The sequence below is a fragment of the Notolabrus celidotus genome, chromosome 20 (assembly GCF_009762535.1).
Source record: "Notolabrus celidotus isolate fNotCel1 chromosome 20, fNotCel1.pri, whole genome shotgun sequence".
NCBI classification, from domain to species: domain Eukaryota; kingdom Metazoa; phylum Chordata; class Actinopteri; order Labriformes; family Labridae; genus Notolabrus; species Notolabrus celidotus.
In genome coordinates this window covers 23615840-23639456 of record NC_048291.1, presented here as the reverse complement: position 1 = coordinate 23639456, position 23617 = coordinate 23615840, and the positions used below count along the sequence as shown (strand labels likewise).

Sequence of the window (23617 nt, the reverse complement as noted above, 5' to 3'; positions counted from 1 at the left end):
TTGTTACCATATGGAACATGCACATTTCATATGACTGAATTCTGTTTGAACCAGTTACACACTGCTGCTGCTGCTGCTAACCTAAAACACTATTAGCAATTCTACTTCTCAGTGATAATAGTACTGTCAGTGAAGTACACAGAGAAAGTGCTAATATACAATAAATTCACCAAACACTACACAAGACCAACGCTGCAGACTGATGAACATATCGTTTATTTCTCTCTATAGGCCCAAATCAGTCAACATGTCAACATGGAGAATCACAACATGTCATCAATTTCATGCAACACATGCATAACACTGTAAGCTCAGCAAATACCACACAAACATGAATTACTTGATCCAGTTGCAGGTGAACTCGCCTGCTGTAGTTGTATAGTTCTTAAACCTGATTGGTGTGTCTACAATTAAGTAATCATGTGTTTGTGCACTTGATGGCTGTGTTTAACTAATTGGCTCATAGGTGTGGTAATGTGACAGTCAATGCTTTGGAATTGCAAGGAAGTAACATCATGATATACTTCTGTGTCTATTGTATACAAGTGTGTTTAGTTTGCAAATCACTGTGTGTGTTGTTTTGGATCAACCGGATCTTGACTTTTTTAACTTGGTAGAAGAATGATGATGTCCTGTTATACAGTGTATGAGCAAGTTTTTTTTTTGTACTGTATAGTGTGAGAACCTGGCGCCCTGCTGTTGTTATAAATATATGAACTTGAAAAAAACTATTCAAGTATGTCACTACAGTGTTCTAAAACCTTCCCACCAAAGATTTTGACAGTTCATTATTATTATTATTATTTCTATTATTTTAATCATTATTATCGAAACCATTGTTTTAACATGTATTTATTTGTCTTATTTACTTCTTGTGTCATCATCTGATCGTGTTAACTCTACCTTATTTTTTTACTTTTCTATCCACTCTTACTTATTTTATTAATTTTACTGTACTGATTTTCATTTATTTTTTTAGTGTTTCTTTTTTTTAATAATGCATTTTATAATTTTACCATTGCTGTTGTTTTCTTACGGTCTGTTATTCTGTGTAGCATTTTGGGCTACATGTTTTTATGTATGACAGGTGCTATATAAATTAAGTTGAGTTGAGTCAAAGTTCAATTTAATTACATTACATAACCACCAGAGGGCAGTATTTGACTGCCAATGTGTAAAGGCAGCACAGAACCATGCACAACAATTTCCGGTAAGGACATTTAAGTTAAATATTTTGAAATTGTCTGTGCACAAAATTAATAGGAATATAGAGAGAGTCAAAAAAACAGTGAAGGAAAATAAAGGAGGGATAATTTAACAGGCTTCTTGTGATGTAGATAGATTTATAATTCCCAAATGCGGAAAAAAACAATCACGAGACCAATGCTAAGGATGCCAAGAGCATTCACTGAACTCCACTTCCGCGTTCGTGCCTAGCTAGAAGTATAAGCAAGACATTTAATGTCATACTCTTAGTTTTAAACGACTAATTGTGTTACTTATTCAGTATGAGGCTAATAATATGTTTTGTTTGTTGTCTTTAATAACTGAATTTTCTACAGTGTCAATAAAATCTGTGAGATATGTATGCTGAAACAGTAGAATCCAGCTCATCCAAAGCATTTAAAGAAACTACTTATTAACTTAAACCTCCAATTTGTTTAATATCACAATATTTTAATCTTTAATTGGCAATAGATGAATTGTGTATAGGGTGTCAGATGCAGTGATTCAATCACCTTGCTGGTATTTTTAAAGTAAGGGTGAAGTTTTTGTTGAAGATCATTACTATGCTACTATATGTCACAAAGACAGGAATATTGTTGTGCTTAAAACAAACTTGTTTAATTCAGATTTCTCTCACACAAAACATTCAGATCAGTTTAAAGGAGAAAAGGAAAACCCTTTATTTGATATACTGTTGCTCACTTTTAAACAACCACATCACATTAAGAAACACAAGAATGGAAAAATGAAATAAAACAAAGACAGAACAGGCGTGAGAGTTCATACATGTCTTCCCATGTTTGGCTTCTTCATGCCCAGGAGGAGAGGGGAGGTGGACAGAGAGGACAGCGTTGGCTGCAGAGCCTCAATACACTCAATCTGCTCATCACGTCATCCCACAATTCAGACAGGTCAGAGGTTAAAAAAGTTTCACACACTTTTTATGTACAAACCGCATCCCGTATGGTACAAACAGCAGAATTAATTCATCCTGTGGAATCAAACTTTAAGTTCAATCACATAAAACTAAAACATTTACAAATTATTGTTGACAGCAAGAAAATACAGACAAAGTATTTCAGTGGTAAAAAGATGACAGACAGTTTTTGCAGTGACTCTTCAGCTCTTATGTCGTTCACACCAGCAGAGCCCAGGTTTTAGGCCTCATGTTGCATGTGTGCAGACGTGTGTTGCGTGTAGACAGTAGACACAAGACAGAGTTTCTCGTACACTGCATGTTAGATTAGAAAAATAGCTCTTACAACAGATCCATGACGTATTAATCATGAGACGACAATTAAAAAGAGAACAATAGAAAAGTGTTAACATACAAAAGGAGATCTGTGAGCGCTGAAAAATCCCAAATGAGTCTTTTGTAACAGTATTGGAAAATATCGTACATTATAATTTTTAACCTTCAAAGTGGTGTCAGTTTACAACGAGTGGAGTCTAAAAGTGTGATGCATCATGAAGCTGATGGTTGGGTTCTTTATTTCAAACTAATCAGAGGTAGCTTTGCCCTTTAAAGATTCAATTTATGAAAATGTAGCATGATCGACCACACACACATTCACTCCCTGTAGGCATTGTTACATAAAGTGATGCTCCAACCAGTATTGTTTCATTATTTATACTTTTCTACTGAGTAATAGTCATGTAGTCACTTATAACCTTTAACAGTTTGTGTGACATCAATGAGATTAAAATAATTAAATGTAATCCTGGATTACAGGCTGCATCAATCTCTAATGCTTCATTAGGAAATGTAATCCCACATGGAAATGATGGACTCTGAAATAAACAACAACTCTAACCACAGAGATAGAAACAGGAAGTTACTTCACTGAAAGGCAGGGGCGTGTCCAGATGGGGGGGGGGGGGGGGGGGGGGGGGGGGGCGTGGACCCTCCTTGAAATGTGATTGGCCACTTTTTAAACTGTGTTGGCAATGGCTGCTATGAAGTGCATTTATTTTTCTATGATCTTATTTTGAAGAAAAATACTTGAAGAATATATTTCATTTGAAAGGTGTATAATAGGAGAGGGTAAGTCTGTCAAAAATTGCAAGCAAAGTCCTGCTCTAAGTCATAAATGTATTAACTAGTGATGTCAGGGTACTGAAACATGGCCGATAATATATTTATGACCAGAGGAGTTTGTTTGAAATTTTCAAGTTTTTTTGTTTTGTGATTTTTGGACAAATATCTCCTGTTTGAGTCCTGCAAGAAGTTGAGAAGATACCCACTTAATGTCAACCCAACACAAGTCCTTGCCCCAGCTGGACCACCTCATTAAAATACAGTCTGGACACACCCTTAACTCCAGGGAGCATTAAAACTACATTCAGTTTTTTGAAAATATTCAATGTTGCCCCTTAGATTTAGAATTTGTCAGTGTCTTGGTTGGAGTATCACTTTTCTACCACAGGGGGGCAGTACATGCACATTTACACACAGGACTCTACACTCAAAATGTGCTGAAAATCAATGATGTGGGTCATGGTTTATAACTAAAACTCAGATTTAAAGACTTTGGAGTTAAAGGGTGGTATCAGAATCATCCTTATTTGTGAATGTGCCCAGACAGTTTGTGTTTGTGTTTGTGTTTGTGTTTGTGTTTGTGTGTGCGTGCGTGCATGTGTGTGTGTGTGTGTGTGTGTGTGTGTGTGTGTGTGTACTCTGTGTTCCCCTCTTTAAAAGTTTCACTGTGAGCAGAAGCATGAAGGTAGAGGGAGGACTGCTCTTTCAGGGTGTTTGGTCATGTTCACCTTGACTCGCCCACTCTCACTATACACAAAGGGACTCAGGGGGCCAAAGTGGCGTCTGCAGTCTGCTCTGTCAGTCGATCATTCCCCACCTGCTCATAAAAGGCTCAGTACTGAGACTCAGACTGGCCCTCCTTCCTCGCTGTAGTCCAGCTCACCCTTCAGAGGAGCACAAGTACAGATCAGACTAATCTCAGCTCACTCACATGTTGGACTCATGGAAGTTTCATTCATCAAGTCTCCACACACTGACCTCCACTAAACCCCACTCCCACCGCTCGTCTGTTTCTGAGCGTGTCAGATTTTAACCCTTTCATTTAACATCCTCACTCTCCCTCCAAATATTTGCCCTGCTCTCTTTCGCTCTCTCTCAGTTACTCCCCCGACTGTTCTCCACTGTTGTCTCTTTGATTTGGCCTCCCCCCTCCTCCTCTTCCTCCTGGGCCGCTGGGATCTGATTGGCCGTCTCACTCACGCTGGAAAACTTGTCTGAGTTGTCAGAGGTCGCTGTCTCTTGTTGACCTGAGGAGACAAAGACAGATGTTGGGATAGGAAGTTCATCTCTGTAACATGTCTTGTGTGGAGTGTCTGTGGTTTGGATCTCGATGTTTATTCTGATGTAAGAGGAAGAACTGTTGTGATATTACCACTACTGTAATGTCAAAACAACAAGTTGAGTAATCAGTTGTTACTTTTTGATGATCTGTGTTTGGTTTCTTAAAGAAAAATCACCAAAAATCTCTCAAATAGGAATAAGTTGCTCATTTTCTTACTCCAAGTTTGCATCAGATGTAACTGAAGCTACCTGATTCTATCATTTGTTTACCTTGATCTGGCTTTTGTCTGTGATAACACAGTGACCAAATGACCCACATGAAGATCTCTCCACATCCTGTGTGGGTATTTTGTGTTTCACAAAAAGAATCATACAGAGATCCCATCATCTGAACAACAGAGCGATAACTCTGAATGAAATGCAGCTGTGTTTGGATTAAAAATCACCTATACGAGAGAGTTTGTGCAAAAAAAGCCGAGTTCAGCATCAGATTTAGTTTGTTTTGGTTTGTTTTTCTTCTTAACAGACCTGTACTGATTTTTATGCTGATGTGCAAAAACTTTAGAGAAAGAAGAGAGTCAAGTAGAAAGCAGGATCAGCACAGATTTCTTCCTGTTTTTACATTTTGTACTGGTGTTAGCTCCAGGCCTTTAGTCAGCTGCAGAGTGTCCTTTGACAGATTTGGGGCAAAAGAGAGAGAGAGAAAGAGGGAGAGAGGGAGAGAGAGAGAGGAAGAGAGAGAGAGAGATAGCAGGGGGTCTAATATGACACCTGGGCCATCTATCAGCACACAGAGCTTCACCTCCACACCTGGTCGGCCCACAGAGGAGCATAAACGTTTCCTCTCAGAGCAAATCTGATGTTGCCATCTTCTTTAGCGTCAGTTTGTTTCTCCTGTTTTGTAAAATACAAACTGGATGGCGGGAGATTTTGAAAGTTATCCTCTCACAGACTGGAAGAAATAAACCAAAAATTAAGCAAAATTGTCAAAACTATGTCAGGTTGTGAAGTTTGGAGTCTGGTTTGGATTTTCTCAGGTAATAGAGTCAGGTAAGCAGACCATGCTGGGATGAGTCTACCTTAACTTTAAAAAAAAGGCTCAATGAGATTAAACCTGATACTGATCTGAACATAGAAAGGCATGTGACCGTTATCTGTCTAAGTGTGTCTCTGTATAAGCAATGGATAGTGAGGTGTGAGGAGTGAAGAGACATCAGGATAAATATATATAAGGAGAGGAGCAAACTCAACCATTCATGCAAACTGAAAGGAAAAATACACCTACAGGTAATTTACACTGCTTTATTCTAAATCAACATACTGTCTCTGATTCCCAGGATTTTTATTTCAAGGATTGAAGTTGTAAAAGTAAAATTTGTCTCAGATAAATGTTTAAAGCTCTGTGGAATCCGTGCAGGAAAAATTCAGCAACCCTTGAAAATAAAAGCACTATTCTAGGAGTTCTGTTTTTAGCAGTGTCAAAGTGCCTGAGGTTGTATTTATTCTGATAAAAAACAACAGCAGGGATGTTTCGTTGAGCTGCTGCTGTTTGTCAGAGAGCCTCCCTCTCACCAGCAGCCTTGGTGGGAGACGTGTCCACTCCCGCCTGTCTCTGCCAGTTGTCTTCATCCTCATCCACCTCATAAGGGTCTTCCAAAGGAGGGTAGACACCTAGGTGCTGCATATGTGCTTCAGCCATCTTCTGCACAGCTACACACAGGGAAACACAGCACACACACACACACACAAACACACACACGTACAGAGGGAGAAGGGAACACAAACACATGAACACAAACAGGGATAGAGGGATTTGTCGTTTTGGTTTCACCACGCTTCAACAGTGTTTATCAAGCCTCACAGGGTGTTTTCTTTTGCTCTGACATGCCAGTGAGCAGAAGCCAAATAAACACATGCACTGACTGACAGACAGGCAGACAGAGAGACAGAAAGACAGACAGGCCGCTGAAGGACGACGCTCCGCCCTGATTGGTGTAGCTGAGCTTTGCTCCTCTCTCTTTCTCTCATCTGTTTATCTTCACTCTCCGTTTGTGCTGACTCACACTCTTCCCTCTCCTCTCCTCTCTTTTGTGATACTACCTCGTCGCCCACTCTCACCCCCTCTGGGTCACCTTGGCTCCTCTCCCCTCACTCTCTCACTCTTTCCCACCCTCAGACGCTCAGTGCTGCATTGTGGCAGGTCACTTATCCTGGCTTGAGGTTTGTTATGTAACTGGAAATGAGTCCGAGGAAGCTCTCTCTTTCAGTCTTTCTGAAGGGCAGATTTCTGATGCAGTAACGTGGCTTCATTATATCATCACTCAACATGGGACACACACGCACACACATGCACTACTCCCAGTTAGACAAAAGTCTGCTCACAGGCCCCTTTTACAATCAACCCCCAGGAAGCCAAAAGCATAAAGATGCAAAGAAAGTATATTGCTGTTGTCATCCCATCCTTCCCATATGTGTGTGTTCCTCAGTGTGTGCACCACAGCTGTATACACAACTGACTGTAATCCTGGATGATCCAGACTTTCCTAGACTCACACTCAGTGTCTCACAGCTGTCACACTCTAATCTCTCACTTTCTCCCTTTCTCTCTCTCTTATACAAAAACACACCCCGTTCATGATAGTACACTAAGAGCAGCGACTCACGGAAACAAGCCGATGCATATCACACATGCACATGCAGGAAGACGAAAAAGAAACTGAGCATTTCGCTTCATGTGTATCCCGTCTCATGCTTTCTAATCTGTTGTTGGGTATCGTGAAGCGTGGAAGAAGAGAACAGCAGTGAAGCACGGTAAAAGGAGAAGGGCGTAAACACGAGGACGAGCCACAACACAGAAGAAGCACCACCTGTAGTGTAAACATGGCTCACACCTACCTTTAAGTGATGGAGGCTGGTACACATTTGGATTGACACGTTTGGGTTTGAGCACTCCATTTTCTCCAACGACCCACTGCGCACAAACAAGGGGAAACATCAGCCCTGAAACTTACAGGATACCACTCCCAAAATCCATTTCAGGTGCGTTTTAGTAAAAATACTCTGTTAGGAAAAACAGGAGTGACAACACCTGACTACTTGTTTGAATGGACATGTAATCCCTTTTCCCCCTTGTGTGTGATCATCAGATTTAAGGTTGAATGCAGAAACTTTCCGTCTTTCAGCTGAGGAGTGGAAAAAGCTTTCTAGTGTATACCTCCTTATCCATCACTCTGCACAGTGAGGCACTTTGAGGGCTTAAATGTTCTTTCCTTTAACTTACAAAAACACTTTTATAAAATCTTGTAAGTCTCTCTTGGTGTGCAATCCATGGAAGAAATGTAATCTGTGCATGCATCTACACACACTCTAAGAACCCTCTTGCACGCAGATACAAACACTGGCTGACCCTAATTTATAAGGCTCTTTTAGGCTTGATTCCTCACTATTTGTGCGCTTTAGTGCAGAGAAAAATCAGTTCCTATACGTCAAGGACTGAATTTGGAAAAATAAGTTTCAGCTTTGCTGCCCCCATGGCATGGAATGCTCTACAGACTAAACTGAAACTCTCTGAACTTTATTCCACTTGGAGCCTTCCCTTCTATCCTGAGGGACAGACAGCGTGAAAGCACTGAACAGTGCCTGTGTTTTAAACCTTAAATTATTGTTTGTTGTTTTGTTACAGCCTCCACACCTCTTATTCATATTGTAAAACACTATGCATTTATGAATTGTATGTTTTAATTTGTACTGTCGTTTTTGTGTAACTGTTTTTATGAAGTGCTGCTGACCTCTTGGCCAGGTCACCCTCGTGACCAGGTAAAAATGGGGTTTTACCTGGTTAAATAAAGGTTAAAAAATTTAAAAAATTTAAAAAAATTAAAAGTTGTGTTTTTAAGATTTGACTAGACTTTAAGAAATGGACAAAAAATGTCATCACAGAGTTTAAATGCTCATTTTCTCCAAAATTTCCGCTTCATTAAAAGTTTTTTTTCCATTAAATTGCCATTTCTGAGGTCAATGATAAACCTTTAAACTTAAGTTTGAAATACAGTGCCAGGTTTTGAGTCATGGCTGCCCAAAGCAACATGAGTTTGTGACGATAGACGGATCAGAGGTTTTGCAGGACAGAAAAAGGTTGTATCATCATAGAAAGTTAAAGTCCGCGGTCATGCTGTCTAATACAGACATTACTTTTTAAAGGATGGATGAGAATGAGTAGACAACTATCACATTAGAAGTGTGTCGCCTTCACCTTTACCTGATGGGTGGACTGATCGTCCTCAGGAGATGATTGGTCAGCTACTCTGAACAGCGTGGCAGGTGTGGGCCTCCTGCGCCGAATCTACACACAAACACACAAACAGAGAAGACAGCCACAAACACATGAATGATTCAACTGGTCAACAATGTTTTATTCATGATGCTCGGCACAAAGCCTCAGAAATCAGATGGAAAATGGTGACAGCTCTCGTCGAGGCCACGCTCCCTTCATTAGTGCTGCTGCCCAGTTGGGTGATGGGTCAACAGCCAGCAGCATGTTTCAGTGCTGGATACTGACCAGGTCAGAGATCAGGTTACGGTCAGTGGGGCAGAGAATGACTTGCATTACTTTCTGACTTTACAGAAACACACAAAGAGTAAACAAGTCGTGTAGAACTGAAAGGTGACTGGTGTTTGTTGCATAAGTTTAAAATAATCCAGCTTATACCTTCAAGTTATTCCAGAGTTATTCAGACTGAGCTTGGTCCTCACTCAACACAGAACACTCTTCGTGTGTTTGATCACCATGCACAGTCTTTCACAAATAATGGCACCATGGAAAAGAGGGTTTTGGACTTCATGAGCCCCAGCATTGAGCCCAGACACTCCTTTTACTGAGTGTTTACAGTGAACTCTCTGTCCTTACAGGAAATGCTCGGCCCCTGTAGCTCACCTCCCTGTGCTGGTCTGTGTGACTGCACTTGTATAAGTCGCCATTAAAGCTCCTGTGAGGAATTTTAAGCCAGTTAGGAAACAGACTAAATGAGTACTGATGTATAAAGCCATTACTTTAACGAACGACTCTTTCTAAATACGTATTATTTAATGCTTGAAACTGTTTGCTGCAGGTAACGCAGCATGCTGCACGAACAGACTTTTGATTCCACGGCAAGCATTCTCAGTTGACGGTTTAAAGAAAGACAGGGGATGGGGAGCTGGTGGCCTAGAGGTCTAAGTGCCCCACATACACCGGTTCAATTCCTGGCTGGTCAACCATTTCCTGCATGTCTTCCCCCACTCTCTACTCCCCACATTTACTGTCTCTCTTCAGCTGTCCTATAAAATAAAGGCAAAAAGGCCAAAAATATAACTTAAAAAAAAAAAAAAAAAGATGGGGAGATTTCATGTTACTAATGCGTACAGGATAAAAGCAGTAATGACATAAGATGCAGCACTTTGACCACAGGGAGCGCCAAAATCGATACAAACAGAAAGCTCCTCACTGGAGCTTTAAAATGACAACAACATCTTGAAGGTGTCAAAGGCTTAAAGAGTCAAAAAGGAAGGTATAAAGATTTTATAGCTCATGTGCAAATGAAGACTGGGCAGAAGTTGCCTGATTAGCTGTAATGTGCAAAAAATTAATGTGACTTTAAAGCATCATCAGTATCCCAAAACATTCATTCAGCTCCATTTTCCATTGAATCTAACACAGTTTCAAGTTTTGAGCTACTTTTGTTATTCTTAAAAGAGCAAACTTCAAACACGGATTGATACTAAAAAGAGTTTGGCACATCACCTTGATGCTGAAACACCCTGAGCAGGGAGCATGGAGGGTACAGAAAGATTTACATGCAGTGCTCGGTGCTTTGACTCACTTTCCAGTAATTCTGGATGATTTATAGCTGCCATCTGTGAAACAACCTTTCTGAAAAACGTTGGATAAAAAAGTGAAAAATGAGTGTGAGCAGAGCAGCTAAGTGGACTTGGCAGGTCAGACAAACAAAGTATTGAAAAGTGTCCTCTGAGGAACAAGCCAACCTTGGCCATGATATGAACCTCCACGCTGCTGTTTACGGCACCACACAACATCACAGGCCCAGAGTTAAGTAGCCTGGCTCTGTTTAGTGTCTCTGTGCTCCATATGGAGAGTTTGTGTTTGGTTCACCTCCGTCTTGTTAGGCGAGGTGTGCGTCATCGGAGTGAGGAACATGTTGCCAAAGCAGAGGCTTGCTGTGCCGCGTGGTGGAACGCTGCCACTGTCAAACACGACAACACAGAGTAATCGAGCGTGGATTTCTCCCTTATTTATGACACCAGACACACATTTTTAATCCCGTCACGCAACTCCCAGCTTTCCCGTCCCCCTGAATCTCTCACACTATCTCTCAGAGTATCTGCGTTTCTGTCATTCACCTTTCATTTCCATCTCACTTGATCCTCTGCTTCCTCTATCCTGTTCATTTCTGGATTCATCATTCAGTACCTGACAGTGACATTACCCTCACTTCTCTTATCACTTCTCCTCTCCTCATCATCACCAGGGTTTCATGACTTACATTAATATCCCTTTGCTTGCTGACCCTTCTATCTTTTCCTCTCCTGACCTAACCTCTCTCTTTCTGTTTGTTTTAGCAGTGAACATCCACAGGGCCTACTTTCACCCTCCCTCTGTCTCCCCCCATCTCTCCCCCAGTGAGCTGTGGAGGCCTGGGGCTTCATGTCGCTGTGAACCCTGCTGCCTTTTCCTGCCTGACACCTGCTCCCAGCCTCATAGGGCAGCCTGAGGTGGCTCACACTGAGACCCACAAGAGAAAGAAAACACCAGATGTTGCCATGACTGAGCTTGTGCCCAGGTCCTGTGGCACTCAAGCCTTTAAAGTGAGGGAACTCCTGGACTGGTCCTTGAGCAATCCAGACCAGGTGTGTTTGTGAGGTCACTTGTATGGCTCTTCTCGATGAATGCACAGCTGCAAACCATGCAAACATGCTTTTACAGATGTACATGAACTTTAGCTCTGAAACAATTCAATTCATCAACCTACCAATCGATAAGTTGATTGATATGAAATTGATATGCAACTGTACTGACACCTCCCTAATCCTGTATTTCAATGTTGAAGCTAATTGATCATGAAAATGAGCCCTTGTTTTCTCTATGCCTTAAAAAATACACATGGATTACTGCATTTAAAATATTTGAAGCAACACTATCTGGTGAGGTTTTTGTGAAAGAAACAGGACGAGATTTAAGATAAAAAAAACAAAGTGAGATAAATGGAAGGTCACTGAGAAGCCTAATCTGATGATCTGTCCACCTGGATGTGTGCTCACATGATTTATACACCTCTAAGTGTGTGCATTTGTGTATGTGTTTGTAAATGCACATGACTGCCCTCCTAATGTCAGCATCTCATCATCATGGTGATCTTGTGAAATGTCAGCAAATGACCCCCTGGAACAAGAAGATGAGACATGCCCCTCCCAGGTCAGTTGTCCAACAGGTTGTGTGGTGGATGGAATTATTGAAAGCATGCAGTCGATGGACATTAATGCATTCTGAGCTGTCAAACCATGTTTCTCTCTCTCTCTCTCTCTCTCTCTCCTTCATGCACAATAACCGTACACACACATGCAGAGTGATGGTTGCAGGGATGGTGACGTTGCCAAGCTGCTGTGTCACATTGACAATGGCAGATGACATATTCACGCATAGTAACTCAGTAATTTTCCAGCCTTTAAACCGCCCCACTCTGCCCGTGTTACGTAATATGTATGTGACTTCCTCATTTACGCCAACACTGGGGCACAGCGTGCGAGATTACTCCTGCTATGCTTTATCCCTCCACCCCTCCCTCATCTACTCTTCTAAACCCCCCTGCCCCCAATCTCCAAAATGCTCTCCTCTGCTGGCCACTATTGTTTATTTATTTATTTATGTATTTGTTTATTTTTCTACCAGCATCAGTAGAGCTGCTATGGACTTGCACTGAGTGACTTTATGCAGACTGCTGCGGTGGCCTTTCGGCAGCTCCACAGGTGAACGCCTGCAGGCTTCCCCGAGAGGCGGCTTCACCCCACCAGGTTTCACACTGAGATTTGATTCTCAGTGAAAACACTGGCTGGATGATGCATTGCATGGAAAGGAGGATGCATTAGTTTATCTAAAGGGGATGAGTGAGTTTGAATAATGTGCTGACTCTGCATTGTGGTAGAGTTGGAGGGGGCAGTGAGACATTCATTAATAGATGGCATGGCAGACTGTTCGACTGGACTGTTTGTTAAAATAACTGATAACACTTGTATGTTTGTTTTTGTTTGCCCTGTTTTATTAAAAAAAAATAAGCCCTTGTTTTTCTTGCTTTATTAAAAACCATAATGACATTTGTTTTGAGAGATCCCATAAAAATAAAAGTCTCATAGCATAGATGAGTTAAACTTTTCAAAAGACCTGGAGAGATTTAAATGTAGGTCTCCAATACCTCACTCTGTCGATGCTGTACATGAGACATATGTAAATGTTGACTTTGCACATGTATGTATGTATGTATGTATGTATGTATGTATGAACATGTATGTATGTAAGAACATTTATGTGTATGTTGGCACAGCGCAGTCTGGGAGCCTAGGTGCAGATCAGCTGATATGGGCCTGCTCCCCTGTGGCAGTCCTGGAAGCTGGTACTCTCGTGGTCGGGCCTATAAAAAGGAGCTGCAGTAGGACAGCATAAACTAGATTGGAGGAGTCTCCGAGGGCTCTGAGAGATGAGTCAGAACGACTTTAAAACTGCAGTTCAGGCCGAATGCAAAGACAACAGAGAAAGAGATACACCTCAGATCTCTTTCCATGTCAGCTTACATGTCCTGTGTCTGTTAGCTGCGCAGTACATGGGCCGACCTCTGATGCAGTGTGTGTCAACTCTCTCTAAAACATTTAGCTGCATCAATCAGATCCATATGAGGCAAATGAATAGACATGGATTTGTACAAGATTGATTGTCAGATATGGAATCTGCCCATAGGGACCGGCCTCTATCATTTAGGAATACATTTACACAGCATCCGATACACCCATGAAAAAACACTCCATGTTCAGCAGAGGCACATGAAGTACAGAGTTTTTTTCATGAGGGACTTGTGTCTCCCTCTAAATCATGTAAAGCAATGATTTTTGACTTGCCCTTTATTTTGCTGTGTCATGCTCCCCTCCCCCTGTGAGCCCTTTAAAAACTAAGTGGCACGGACTCATGTGGTGATCTAAGAGCAGTCAATGAGTTCAGAGACATAACAAGGTGAAGAATGATCTCTCTCAATGTGACCTGAGGGTGTCTTAGTGTTCTAGTGCGCATACATTTTATATAACAATGCAACATACAGGGTGAAGAAAACATCTGGCAAGCCAATCAAGCACTGTAACATCATGGTCAGCAAACCATTGTTAGTAGTTTTGGCGCTGTGGGCAAGTCATGCTGGGAAAGGAAATGGCCTGATTATAAAGCTGCTTGTTTGCGGATGGAAGCATGAAGAGCTCTAAAACCCCCTGGTGGATGGCTGAGTTTACTTTGGACTAATGGCACCCCAAATCCTCACAGACTGCAGAGACTTCACACTGGACTTTGAACACCTTGGATTCTGTGCCTGTCCACTCTTCCTACAGACTCTAGGACCTTGATTTCCAAATGAAATGTCCAGTTCTCTTTCTCCTTAGCCCAGGTGAGACGCTTCAGACGCCCTGGTTCAGGAGTGCCTTGATATTAGGAATGAGAGTCGTAGTCTCTTTCCTGAAGACGTCTGTGTGGTGTCTCTTGATTCACTGACAACAGCATCAGTCCTCTCCTCATGAAGCTCTCCAAAGTTCTTGAATCGACTTTCTTGATTATCCTCTCAAGGCTGTGGTCATCCCTGTCCCTCTTCCAACAACACTTTTCCCTTCCAGTCAACTTTCTATTAATACACTTTGATACGACACTCTGCCAACCGCCAGCCTTTTCAGCAATGACCTTCTGTGGCTTATGCTCGTTGTGGAGGGCGTCGTTGATCGTCCTCTGGATAACTGTCAAATCAGCAGTCTTTCCCATGACTGTGGATGTGCGTACTAAACTGGAGAGATACCTGAGATTCATACTGTTTGAAAAGGGATTTACTCACTTGAAATGAAATGTGCTTATATTTTGAGATATGCTCTTTATTCAATCATTTGAGCTGGAGGCTAGTGTTGTAGTACTCAAGACCGGTCTTGGTCTCGAGGCTGCTTATTTAAGGTCTCGGTCTTGGAATCGAAGGCATTTTCACTCGGTCTTGTCTCGGTATCTGACTGAGTGGACTCCGTATTTTATATCAAGATTGGTCGAGACCACCACTGATGCACTCTTTGTCCCTGTCATTACTGTGATAAGAGAAAAAATTAAACTTAAGGAGTCAAAAGAAAGACAACTAAGACAAAACCAAACCTGGTTTGTTCCTGTCAATAGTATTCAAAGCAAACTTAAATAAAATAAACAGAAGTCTTTTATTTTTTTAACTCTCATGATGATTTTTCATTGATATATATGGTCTTGGTCTTGTCTCGGTCTTGCCCTGCCTTGGTCTTGGTCTTGTCTCGGTCTCGATCCCTAAATGTCTTGGCCTTGTCTTGGTCTCGGGGAACTCTGGTCTCGGACATGTCTTGGTCTTGGTTAATGTGGTCTTGACTACAACACTACTGTAGGCCATAATTATTCAAATCAAAATAGAAAAACGCCTGAAAAATCAGATTTTACATGTAATGAGTCCAGAAAATGGTCAATTATTAAAAATTTTAAGAAACTGATTGAAAACATTTTTCCACTACTCTTATTGTTTGAGCTGTATCTGTATCAAAACCCAACTACCAAGTCAACCTGCTATTCCCTGAAAAAGCTGGCCAACAACATGTGTCCATAAAGTGCCAAAAACACAACCAAAGGCCTGATCAGGTTTATCATGTGACCAACATCACTGTCAGACAAAGACTATACCAAACACGGCTGACAGACAGTCATCAGTCAGCTTCAACACTCAGATACTCTCAGAGACACCTGTCTGTTGAGTTTCCAGCTGTTTCAAAGAGGGTCAAGGACATGGCTATGCAAATCACACCCCAAACCGCAGCCCAGCAAGCTCTGAGGTCTGTCAGGTCTGCATGATTCACTCATTCCCATTCAGATGAACAACATCACTGAATTCCCGTTAGGCCGAGAGGCTGCTGAATGTTGCATTTCAGCTTTCGAGCAACATTTCTACGGTGACCTTTGATCTCACTACTAGCTTGCTGGATAAACAGATGGGCTGGGGATGGCATCTGGAGGAGCTCTCCAATGACCCCAAAATAGGTAATGTAATTATGTCGCATCCTCAGGCAGAATGATATCATACTCAGACCCCCCCTGCCACTCTCCACTGTCACACACCCCCAGCATTTTAGTAACTAGCTGCTGGAAACTGTTTGGCCTCTTGTTCCAGAGACTGCTGGAAGAAAGTTTTACCATCACATCACACAGCACAGATATAATTTGCTGATTTCTAATGAGTGACAGGAAGCCACCTGCTAGGCCGCAGTGCACACAGGAGCAGTTCACAGGGTGAGGCAACAACAGGGGAGGTGCCAATCAAAGCTTTCATGGAGATGGTGGCATGGCTGACAATCTGCAGACACAAGGAGACTCGGCTTCATGCAATCAAATGCAGCGGTGTCAGCAGAGGTCGACAGGTAAACATAGGTCAGAGTGTCTGTAGCTACAGTCAGTCATTTGCAATGTAATATGTGCCCTCAGGTGATGGATGAACAGGTTACCTCTCATGGCTGTCATGCAGCTAGCTAACAGATCGATGCTTGGATGCAAAGGGATGCTTAAATTAAACTGAGTGCAATAAGCTTGTTATCAAGATTTGTTGAATATATTGAGGAGGATCACTGTGATCTTCATGTACCTACTTATTTGTTCTCTGGTTATTCTCAACATACTGAAGACAAAGCTGTAAAAGCTCATTAGGTTGCAAGTAGATAAACATGTAAAATGTCCCATCCTCTGTGCAAAAATAAGAGATTACAACAGGAGATGCAGCAAAGACAAGTGTTTATGTCTTCCCTGCGTTGATGACACAGAGATCAAGACTGATCTCATTGTCCTTGCATTAGTTTTGTCATCTTGTCACTCTTTGTTTGACGGAAAGAGATTCCACGTCCTGAAGCTGCCAGTACATTCAGCAGCGACGAGGGCAGGTCAATGGTTCAGTTCAAGGGGACAGATCTTCACACAGCTGTCTTGAACATAACAATATCTGATGACAAGTCAGCTCCAGATCCTGTCCTGCCTTTATCCTCCGTCCTCATTTCTCTCCCCCACTGTGCCACTCTTCCCTTTCTAATCCTCTCGCCCTCCTCTCATCGTGGATATGACTGCTGCTGTTGTTGTTATGGCCACGGGTAAAAAAATGAAGTGCAACAGATGCACTGTGGTTTCTCTGTGATGTCACGGAGAGCAAAGAAAGGATGATGTTCAGTGAGAGGTGGACAAACAGACCACAGGGGGCTGTTTCTGTCCATGCCCGGAAGAAATGTTTGAATAACAATGATTCCTGAAGCAATAAGTGAGTGACGGAAGTGGAAAAAAACAGCAGAGGATTTTCTTGACCACAATGTTGAAGCCTGAGGAGGTGTGCATTATTGTGGCCTCCCCTCAAGCTCTCTGCAGTCCTCATGCATGCCGGAGATTCAGCGGGCATCATGGCACATTTTCAGCTCACTGTGTACAGTGTCATCAGGCAACAAATCCCTCTACCCATGCTCAATATTTATGTTCGTGAACTGTTTATAGAATACACACACGCCCATGTGCACCGCAGTCAATAGAGGATGATAGATGGTTTGGTCATGATTGTCATAAAGACAGTGTGAGTTCTTTATGATTAAATATGAATGATTAAGTGGAAAAAACAAGCTTCTGTGCCCAGGAGAGAAAACAAGATGGAAAAAGAACACTTAGGCAATGAATATGTTTTCATAGCGTTATTAACAAATCAAAAACCCTGGACTGTCAAAACCAGGAAGAAACAAACACATACGCAACCTATGGTACACAGAGAACCATTGATTGTGTCCAAACTGCAATTACAATCTGTGGTTTCCAGCAGGCAGTTCATCTTTTTTTAAATATTTTCTTTCCCAATTAGATCTGCCACTACAAACATTAAGAAACCGCATGGGCAGAAAACCATAGGAAACATAAATACTCATTTTCATAAACGTGGTCACGTCATTGGGCAGACTGAGTCACACCACTACAGTGACATTCCTGACCGTCCACATGCAAGAGAAAGATCACTGCACCCTCACCATGCTTTGTGCCGTCCAACAAGATGTTCTTTCTGGGAGTGCATGTTGACAGTCCCCCAGACTGCTAATGTTTACCCACAAACACACGATGCATCAAAGGTCGCTGTTTGACGTTTTACCCAGAGACTAAAGTGTGGAGGGCAGCCGGGAGGATTGCAGGGGCGTTGGAGAGGTGGAGGTGGTGGTGGTGGGGAGGGTGAGTGATAGGGCGGGGAGTGTGGGCGGGGCAGGGGGACCAAAATAATGCCGTCCAGCGCCCTGTTTCAGGTTTAATACGGATTCATTTGATAAAGGAAGGCTGCGGTCTGAAGTCCTTCTCTGCCCTTTGAGATCCCCTTTCATATTTGGAGTTTTCCATCAATCAAAGGATCAACATGTGCTGACCATGTTGAGATCAGAGAAGGGAAACATGGAGGGATGTGAGCCTGTTTAGTCCACGGGGAGGCAGACTTGGAGGGAATCAGGGATGCAGCGTCTGCACCATGACCCTAATCTCTCTTCATTACGCACATTACCCTACATCACTGCTGCAGCACGCAGGATTGGTGTGTGTGGATTTGTGCAGAGTTAGGGTAGGGATGGTAAACATGGCCATGTGCTTTCTCCATGTTGATGCTGACAGCAACAACTTTGAACTCTTGATGTGCAGACTATCAAAGCATGATCATCTTTAAAAGTTCAGTTATTCTAGAAAGATTTTAAGAAGGTGTGAGGAAGGCAGGACAGCACTGCAGGTTTAGTGCAAGATATCAGGAAGGGTAGACACAGCAAGGACATGATGACGGATGAGTTCTTAAGAAATACTGATTGGGGTGCTGGTTTAGCTCAGTGGTTAGAGCAGGCGCTTAAAATACAGAGGCTGGTCATGTTGGTCTTGTTGGACGGCACATCTTGCTTAAAATACAGAGGCTGGTCAGGGGATCAATTCCTGGTCCTGGCATGATTTAGTGCATGTCATCCCTCTTCTAACCCTCCAATTTTCCTGCCTTTCTCATGCTACCCTCTCAAAATAAAGGAAAAAATCCCCCAAATATAAAAATAAAAGCAAAACAAAAAAATCTGAATGAAAATAGACATATCATTGGCTAGAGTCAAGCTTAAATTTTTCAAAACAAGTGGAAGAAGTCTAACCCTGTGTTCAAAGTGACTTTGAGGTTGCCCTTGATCATTACAGAATCTCAAGGACAGTTTTCTCACAGTGTGGACAGAAATAAGAAGTTTTGTTTTGATGCCTTGAACACCAACAATAAGATTGAAGTCCCCCTTTATATCATGTAGAAGATGCAACCAACAAACACTGCAAAACCTGGCTAAATACAAATACAATCCCCGTGCCTGAACTAAAATACTTTCTATAGATGTGAACTTTTTAGGAGGGCCTTGTAGACATCTGAAGCAGTTTTTAATTGATTTTGAAATATTGCCTCATACACTGATGATAATAACTGATGATCTATAACCAATAACAATTACATCACCAAAACGGACTCAAGTGCAATATTTCCCCAATCTATTTTTAACTTGCAATAATTACTTCATCTCAGTTCATCCTTCTCTTCTTACATGTGCAATACGTCTTTCTACCCATCTTCTCAGTTCTGTTCTGTACATTGTTTATACCTCGGCTACAAGTCTGTGCAGATTTTTCACTGCGTCATTGGTTTTGGAAATATTTGTTAATTTACTTATTTAGTTGTATATATATGTTGTAAGATATGCTTATTTTTACTTCTTTAATTTTAATTGCTAATAACTTTTTAATAATTGCTATTTTATAGGCTCTTGTTTGCTTCATACTGTTTTGCACTGTCTACTTTGCTGCTGTAACATTTAAATTTCCCATTGTGGGACAAATAAAGAATATCTTATCTTTATCTTTATCTTATCTTCACTGATGACCTACATAGTAAAATGAGATTATCAGCCACTTTTAATGTCTGTGTTCAGGTCAGATTTTCTGCTACAAAGAAAAAAAAGGGGAGTTGATTTTTGTCCAGAAGCTGCTGTTTGGAGCTCCTCTGGAGAAGTTTGGCAGTGAGTTATCAAGCAGGAGGAAGTTTTGTTCTTTAGATACGTTTCTTGACATAATGTTTGCTGATACTGGAGCAGGTTTAGCAAAAAGTGTATGTTTTCTTTTTGAAGTATTGTGTTAGACGGAGAAACTCTACAACCAGGGCTTGACTTGGTAAAAGAGCAAAATGGCTATGAAGAGCTGTTCTTTGAGGACTAGAGAGTTAAACCGTGGGCATATGTATGTTATTTGCACAATTATTGGGACACCGGAGAACACATCATGACACAGAGGCAGTGACGGGTAGCCTAATGTTGTACTTTTGGCCACTATTGTAAGATAACCCATGGTAGAGTATTAATCATTCAATGTAGCTACAAATCAATACATGACCTCATCACTCTGCCTCCTGCAAAAAGTTTCTTTGAACAAAGAAACATAGCATCAAAAAGAAGATTGGTATTTGGTTCATTTAGACCCCAAGTGTATACTTTGGTAACTTTATGACACTGAGAGATGGTGCTCATGGGAAATGCAGTCTTCGTCTTGGAAAAACACTACAGATTTAGTCGACAGAGGTCACAAGAATCAGCACATCATGAAAGTCTCTTACAGTGCCTTTAAATAATATATTTCTTCAGAGTTAAAATTGCAGAACTGACTGGAAATACCTAGTAAGATTAAGATGGACTTTTGAGGCATTTTTTAAAAAAAGCTGCTGTTTTCTCCCACAATGCACTCTGTCACTGAGTGGGATGTATGGAGGGGCCTCTTACACCAAAACCTGCAGCATTAAAAGCATTAACACATGCATTCTAATTAACATGCTACAGCATCAACGTAAAGAGCCTATCAGACGAACAGAGCTGCCTATTAAAGTTGACCTTTTAGATGCCAACTGTGGGGGAGCGTTGGGCAACATAGTTGTGCAGCCCGTCTCTATGGTAACAAGGCCCCAGCAGTTCAGTCGATAGTGGTTTTGGGGTTTAAATGCCATCGGAAAGAACAGGAAGGAGTTAGCAGTTGTGCAACAAGTTCGGAAGAATGGTGGAGTCGTTGTAACTCATTAACAAAGATGGACTGAAATTGCTGTGGGTGGGGAAGCGAGTGAAATGAGTGTTAACCATTACCCCTGCACACCCACACATCCCTGGAGACTCCTACAGCTCTGTGTGGATGCCATTTGCTTTAAAACACATAAACACATCCTCCTGTTCAGATTCCTGTACTCTCCTTCAGCAGGTTTGTTGTGACACTCATCTTTTGTTCAATCAGCACACAATATCTAATACAAGCACTCTAAAGAGATTATAATCAATATCCTGACTAATGCTTTTATTGTTTACTCTTGAAACATCTCATTGCTGTGGGTGATTGAGTAATCTGTTATCGATTGCAGAAACACTGAGCTGTTTCAAAAGCTTCACATTTAATCTGACGGTAGAAACCATGGGTCTACCTGCTGAAGAGGAGCCAGCCGACCATACTGAATGTATCCGATCACTGTTTGACCAGAAGGTGATTGAGAAATAAGGTCCTCCCCAAAACAGACGGAAGTGGAAGATTTTTTTTTTTTTTTGCAGAGGAAGAGCAGCTCACATATGGTAGATGGATATCCTGTGGTTTCTTGGAAGAGATGATAGGTATCAGAGTGCGATGACAGGGCAGGGGAGATAGAGAGAATGAGAGGGGGAGAGGAACGGCTTGTGTTTCTGTGTCACTGTGTCTCATGAAGCAACATGGAATGTAAATTCTGCAAATTGTTAAGTTTGAAGTTCTGTTTAAGTTTCTAGGAGGAGAATTTGTGCAAAACTGTGTGTTGGGTTAAAATAATTTGAAAGCTGGTTTGCACTTTTGAAATGTTCTTGCACATTAGTTAAAGAGGAAATGGAGAATGGTTGCAGGTCCCTCTAGTTCATTTAAAAATGTTTTATACAATCTAAGAAACAGGGACAGGCACTTAGGGAGCTGACACCAGACAGGTGAATAAAGAGATTAGGTTGTACATCTATCTTTCACTGCTGTCCTTCATATAGCACATCTCTGCCTGAGCTTTCTCATCTCTTCTCGAGCCCTCAGGAGAGAAGAGCCATTGGCCTCAATCTACCTCAGAACCAAACGGTTCTTGCTTTGGCCCACTTTCCTGTGCTCTAAAATAAGAGCTTGCAGCATTGAGCCAAAAAAGAAATGTCTGTATTGCCCTCTCAGAAATGAGCTGAAACCTTTCAAAGCATTAGGCTGAGTCAGCTAAAAGACATTTCTGTGGCCAAACAAGATGAAAGATTGCAGTGACAAATGTTCAGATAACAGAGGTCACTCCCATTCAGAGGGGGCAAACAGGCAGAGAAGAAACAACACATATTATTAACAGTGGCAACTACGCCGCAAACTAAATGTCAAGGGCCTTTTGTTCCCTTTTGTACCGCTTCTTGTGGTAATGACTTTGTGTCAATACAACGCTGCTGAATGGGTCAAGATGAGATGAGACATCAGGGCGCTTATCTCATGAGGAAACCAAGAGGGGGAAATGTCATAATTATTTCTTAAACATGTGACACACAAACCAAGCAAACCTGGTTCTGCATGGGGAACTTGTCAAAAATGAAACAGAGCAGATCAACGAGGTGATGCAAAGAGAAGATGATCTAAAGTGGAGACATTCATCCACTTGTACAAATGCAAGTTATAGCTACAGTAAAAGATGCTGCTGCATCCTTGTATGAATGGATGGAGGGCAGAGGGGGAAACTAGGAGTGTAAATTCAACATTGTATAAAAAGTAGAGTTAAAGCTTAAATGGAATCACGTATTTTTCTCTGGGTCAAACACAATCTCTCTTTTCCTGCTCACCATCTCCACTTGTCGAGGGTCCAGGTTGGTGGGTGCAGAGGCCGGCACAGCAAAGTGGATCTTCTTCCTCTCCTTGGGCTCCCCCTCGACCTCAGTCGACACGGAGGGCTCCATGGCTCTGGATCCTGGAGGACTGACTCCCAGCAGAAAGGAGAGGTCGCTGCCAAAGATCACTATAACCTCCTGGAGTCACCTCCCACCCCTGAAGACCTGTCTCCTGCCTTACTCCTTCACACAGTACACAGAACAGATCTTCTTCTTCACCTCCTGTCCTCTTTCTCTCACCAGCAGTGTCTAATAGTATCCTCTTTTTTCTCCTGTTCTCACTCTTTCTCTATTTCTCCCCTCTCTCACAACCTGTGCAGCTGGAGTGAATGAGGCAAGTGCTTAGATCTGTGAGGGAGAGAAGTGGGTGGGTGCAAGCAGAAGGGGAGGGACAAAGGTCTGAAAGAAGGTGGAGATATCATGGTGGAGGGGAGGAGCCTGAGCACAGGGGAGGAGAGGGGAAAGGATGTAACAGGGGCGGTGTTTTTCTATCATCTAAGCTGAGGTTGATTTGTAATCAGAAAAAAATAATAATCTCATCACATCAGCTGAGCCTCTTTTGGCCTCTATTTGTGAATGAGAGATTTAAGCTGAGAGAGGGAGGGAGCAGGGAGTGCAAGGAGGGATAAACAAGAGAGGAGATGCATGGAGTGTGCAGGGGGGATGTACACGGGGATCCAACAGATAAGCCCACGCTATTGACATCACAAGGTTTATGAGCTGGGTCATGTTAAATGTGAGGTAGCACTAACGTTTTTCAATGAATGCATCCTCACAGTGAAATGCTCAGGCTGCCCATTCAGAATCAGAATCAGCTTTATTCGCCAAGTATGC

At 42.0% G+C, this 23617-nt stretch overlaps 1 protein-coding gene across 1 annotated transcript; it reads right to left on the bottom strand.

Annotated features, from left to right (window-relative positions):
* Window positions 1-1823: 1823 nt before the first annotated feature.
* Window positions 1824-23147, bottom strand: ppp1r1b (protein phosphatase 1, regulatory (inhibitor) subunit 1B). The gene is made up of 5 exons (XM_034710542.1): window positions 22739-23147; window positions 8805-8888; window positions 7442-7517; window positions 6119-6256; window positions 1824-4512 (listed from the first exon to the last, which is right to left on the bottom strand). Exons 1-5 carry the CDS (start codon window positions 22850-22852, stop codon window positions 4361-4363), a joined length of 564 nt encoding a protein of 187 aa, XP_034566433.1. The 5' UTR covers window positions 22853-23147; the 3' UTR covers window positions 1824-4360.
* Between the last annotated feature and the right edge of the window lie 470 nt (window positions 23148-23617).

Excerpts from the sequence above, each read along its gene's own strand:
- ppp1r1b (XM_034710542.1), bottom strand. The coding sequence starts at position 22,852 with ATGGAGCCCTCCGTGTCGACTGAGGTCGAGGGGGAGCCCAAGGAGAGG. Across the intron at positions 8,889-22,738 it reads ACCCTCGACAAGTGGAGATG|ATTCGGCGCAGGAGGCCCAC; the intron begins GTGAGCAGGAAA and ends GTTTGTGTGTAG. Across the intron at positions 6,257-7,441 it reads CCAGCCTCCATCACTTAAAG|CTGTGCAGAAGATGGCTGAA; the intron begins GTAGGTGTGAGC and ends CCCTGTGTGTAG.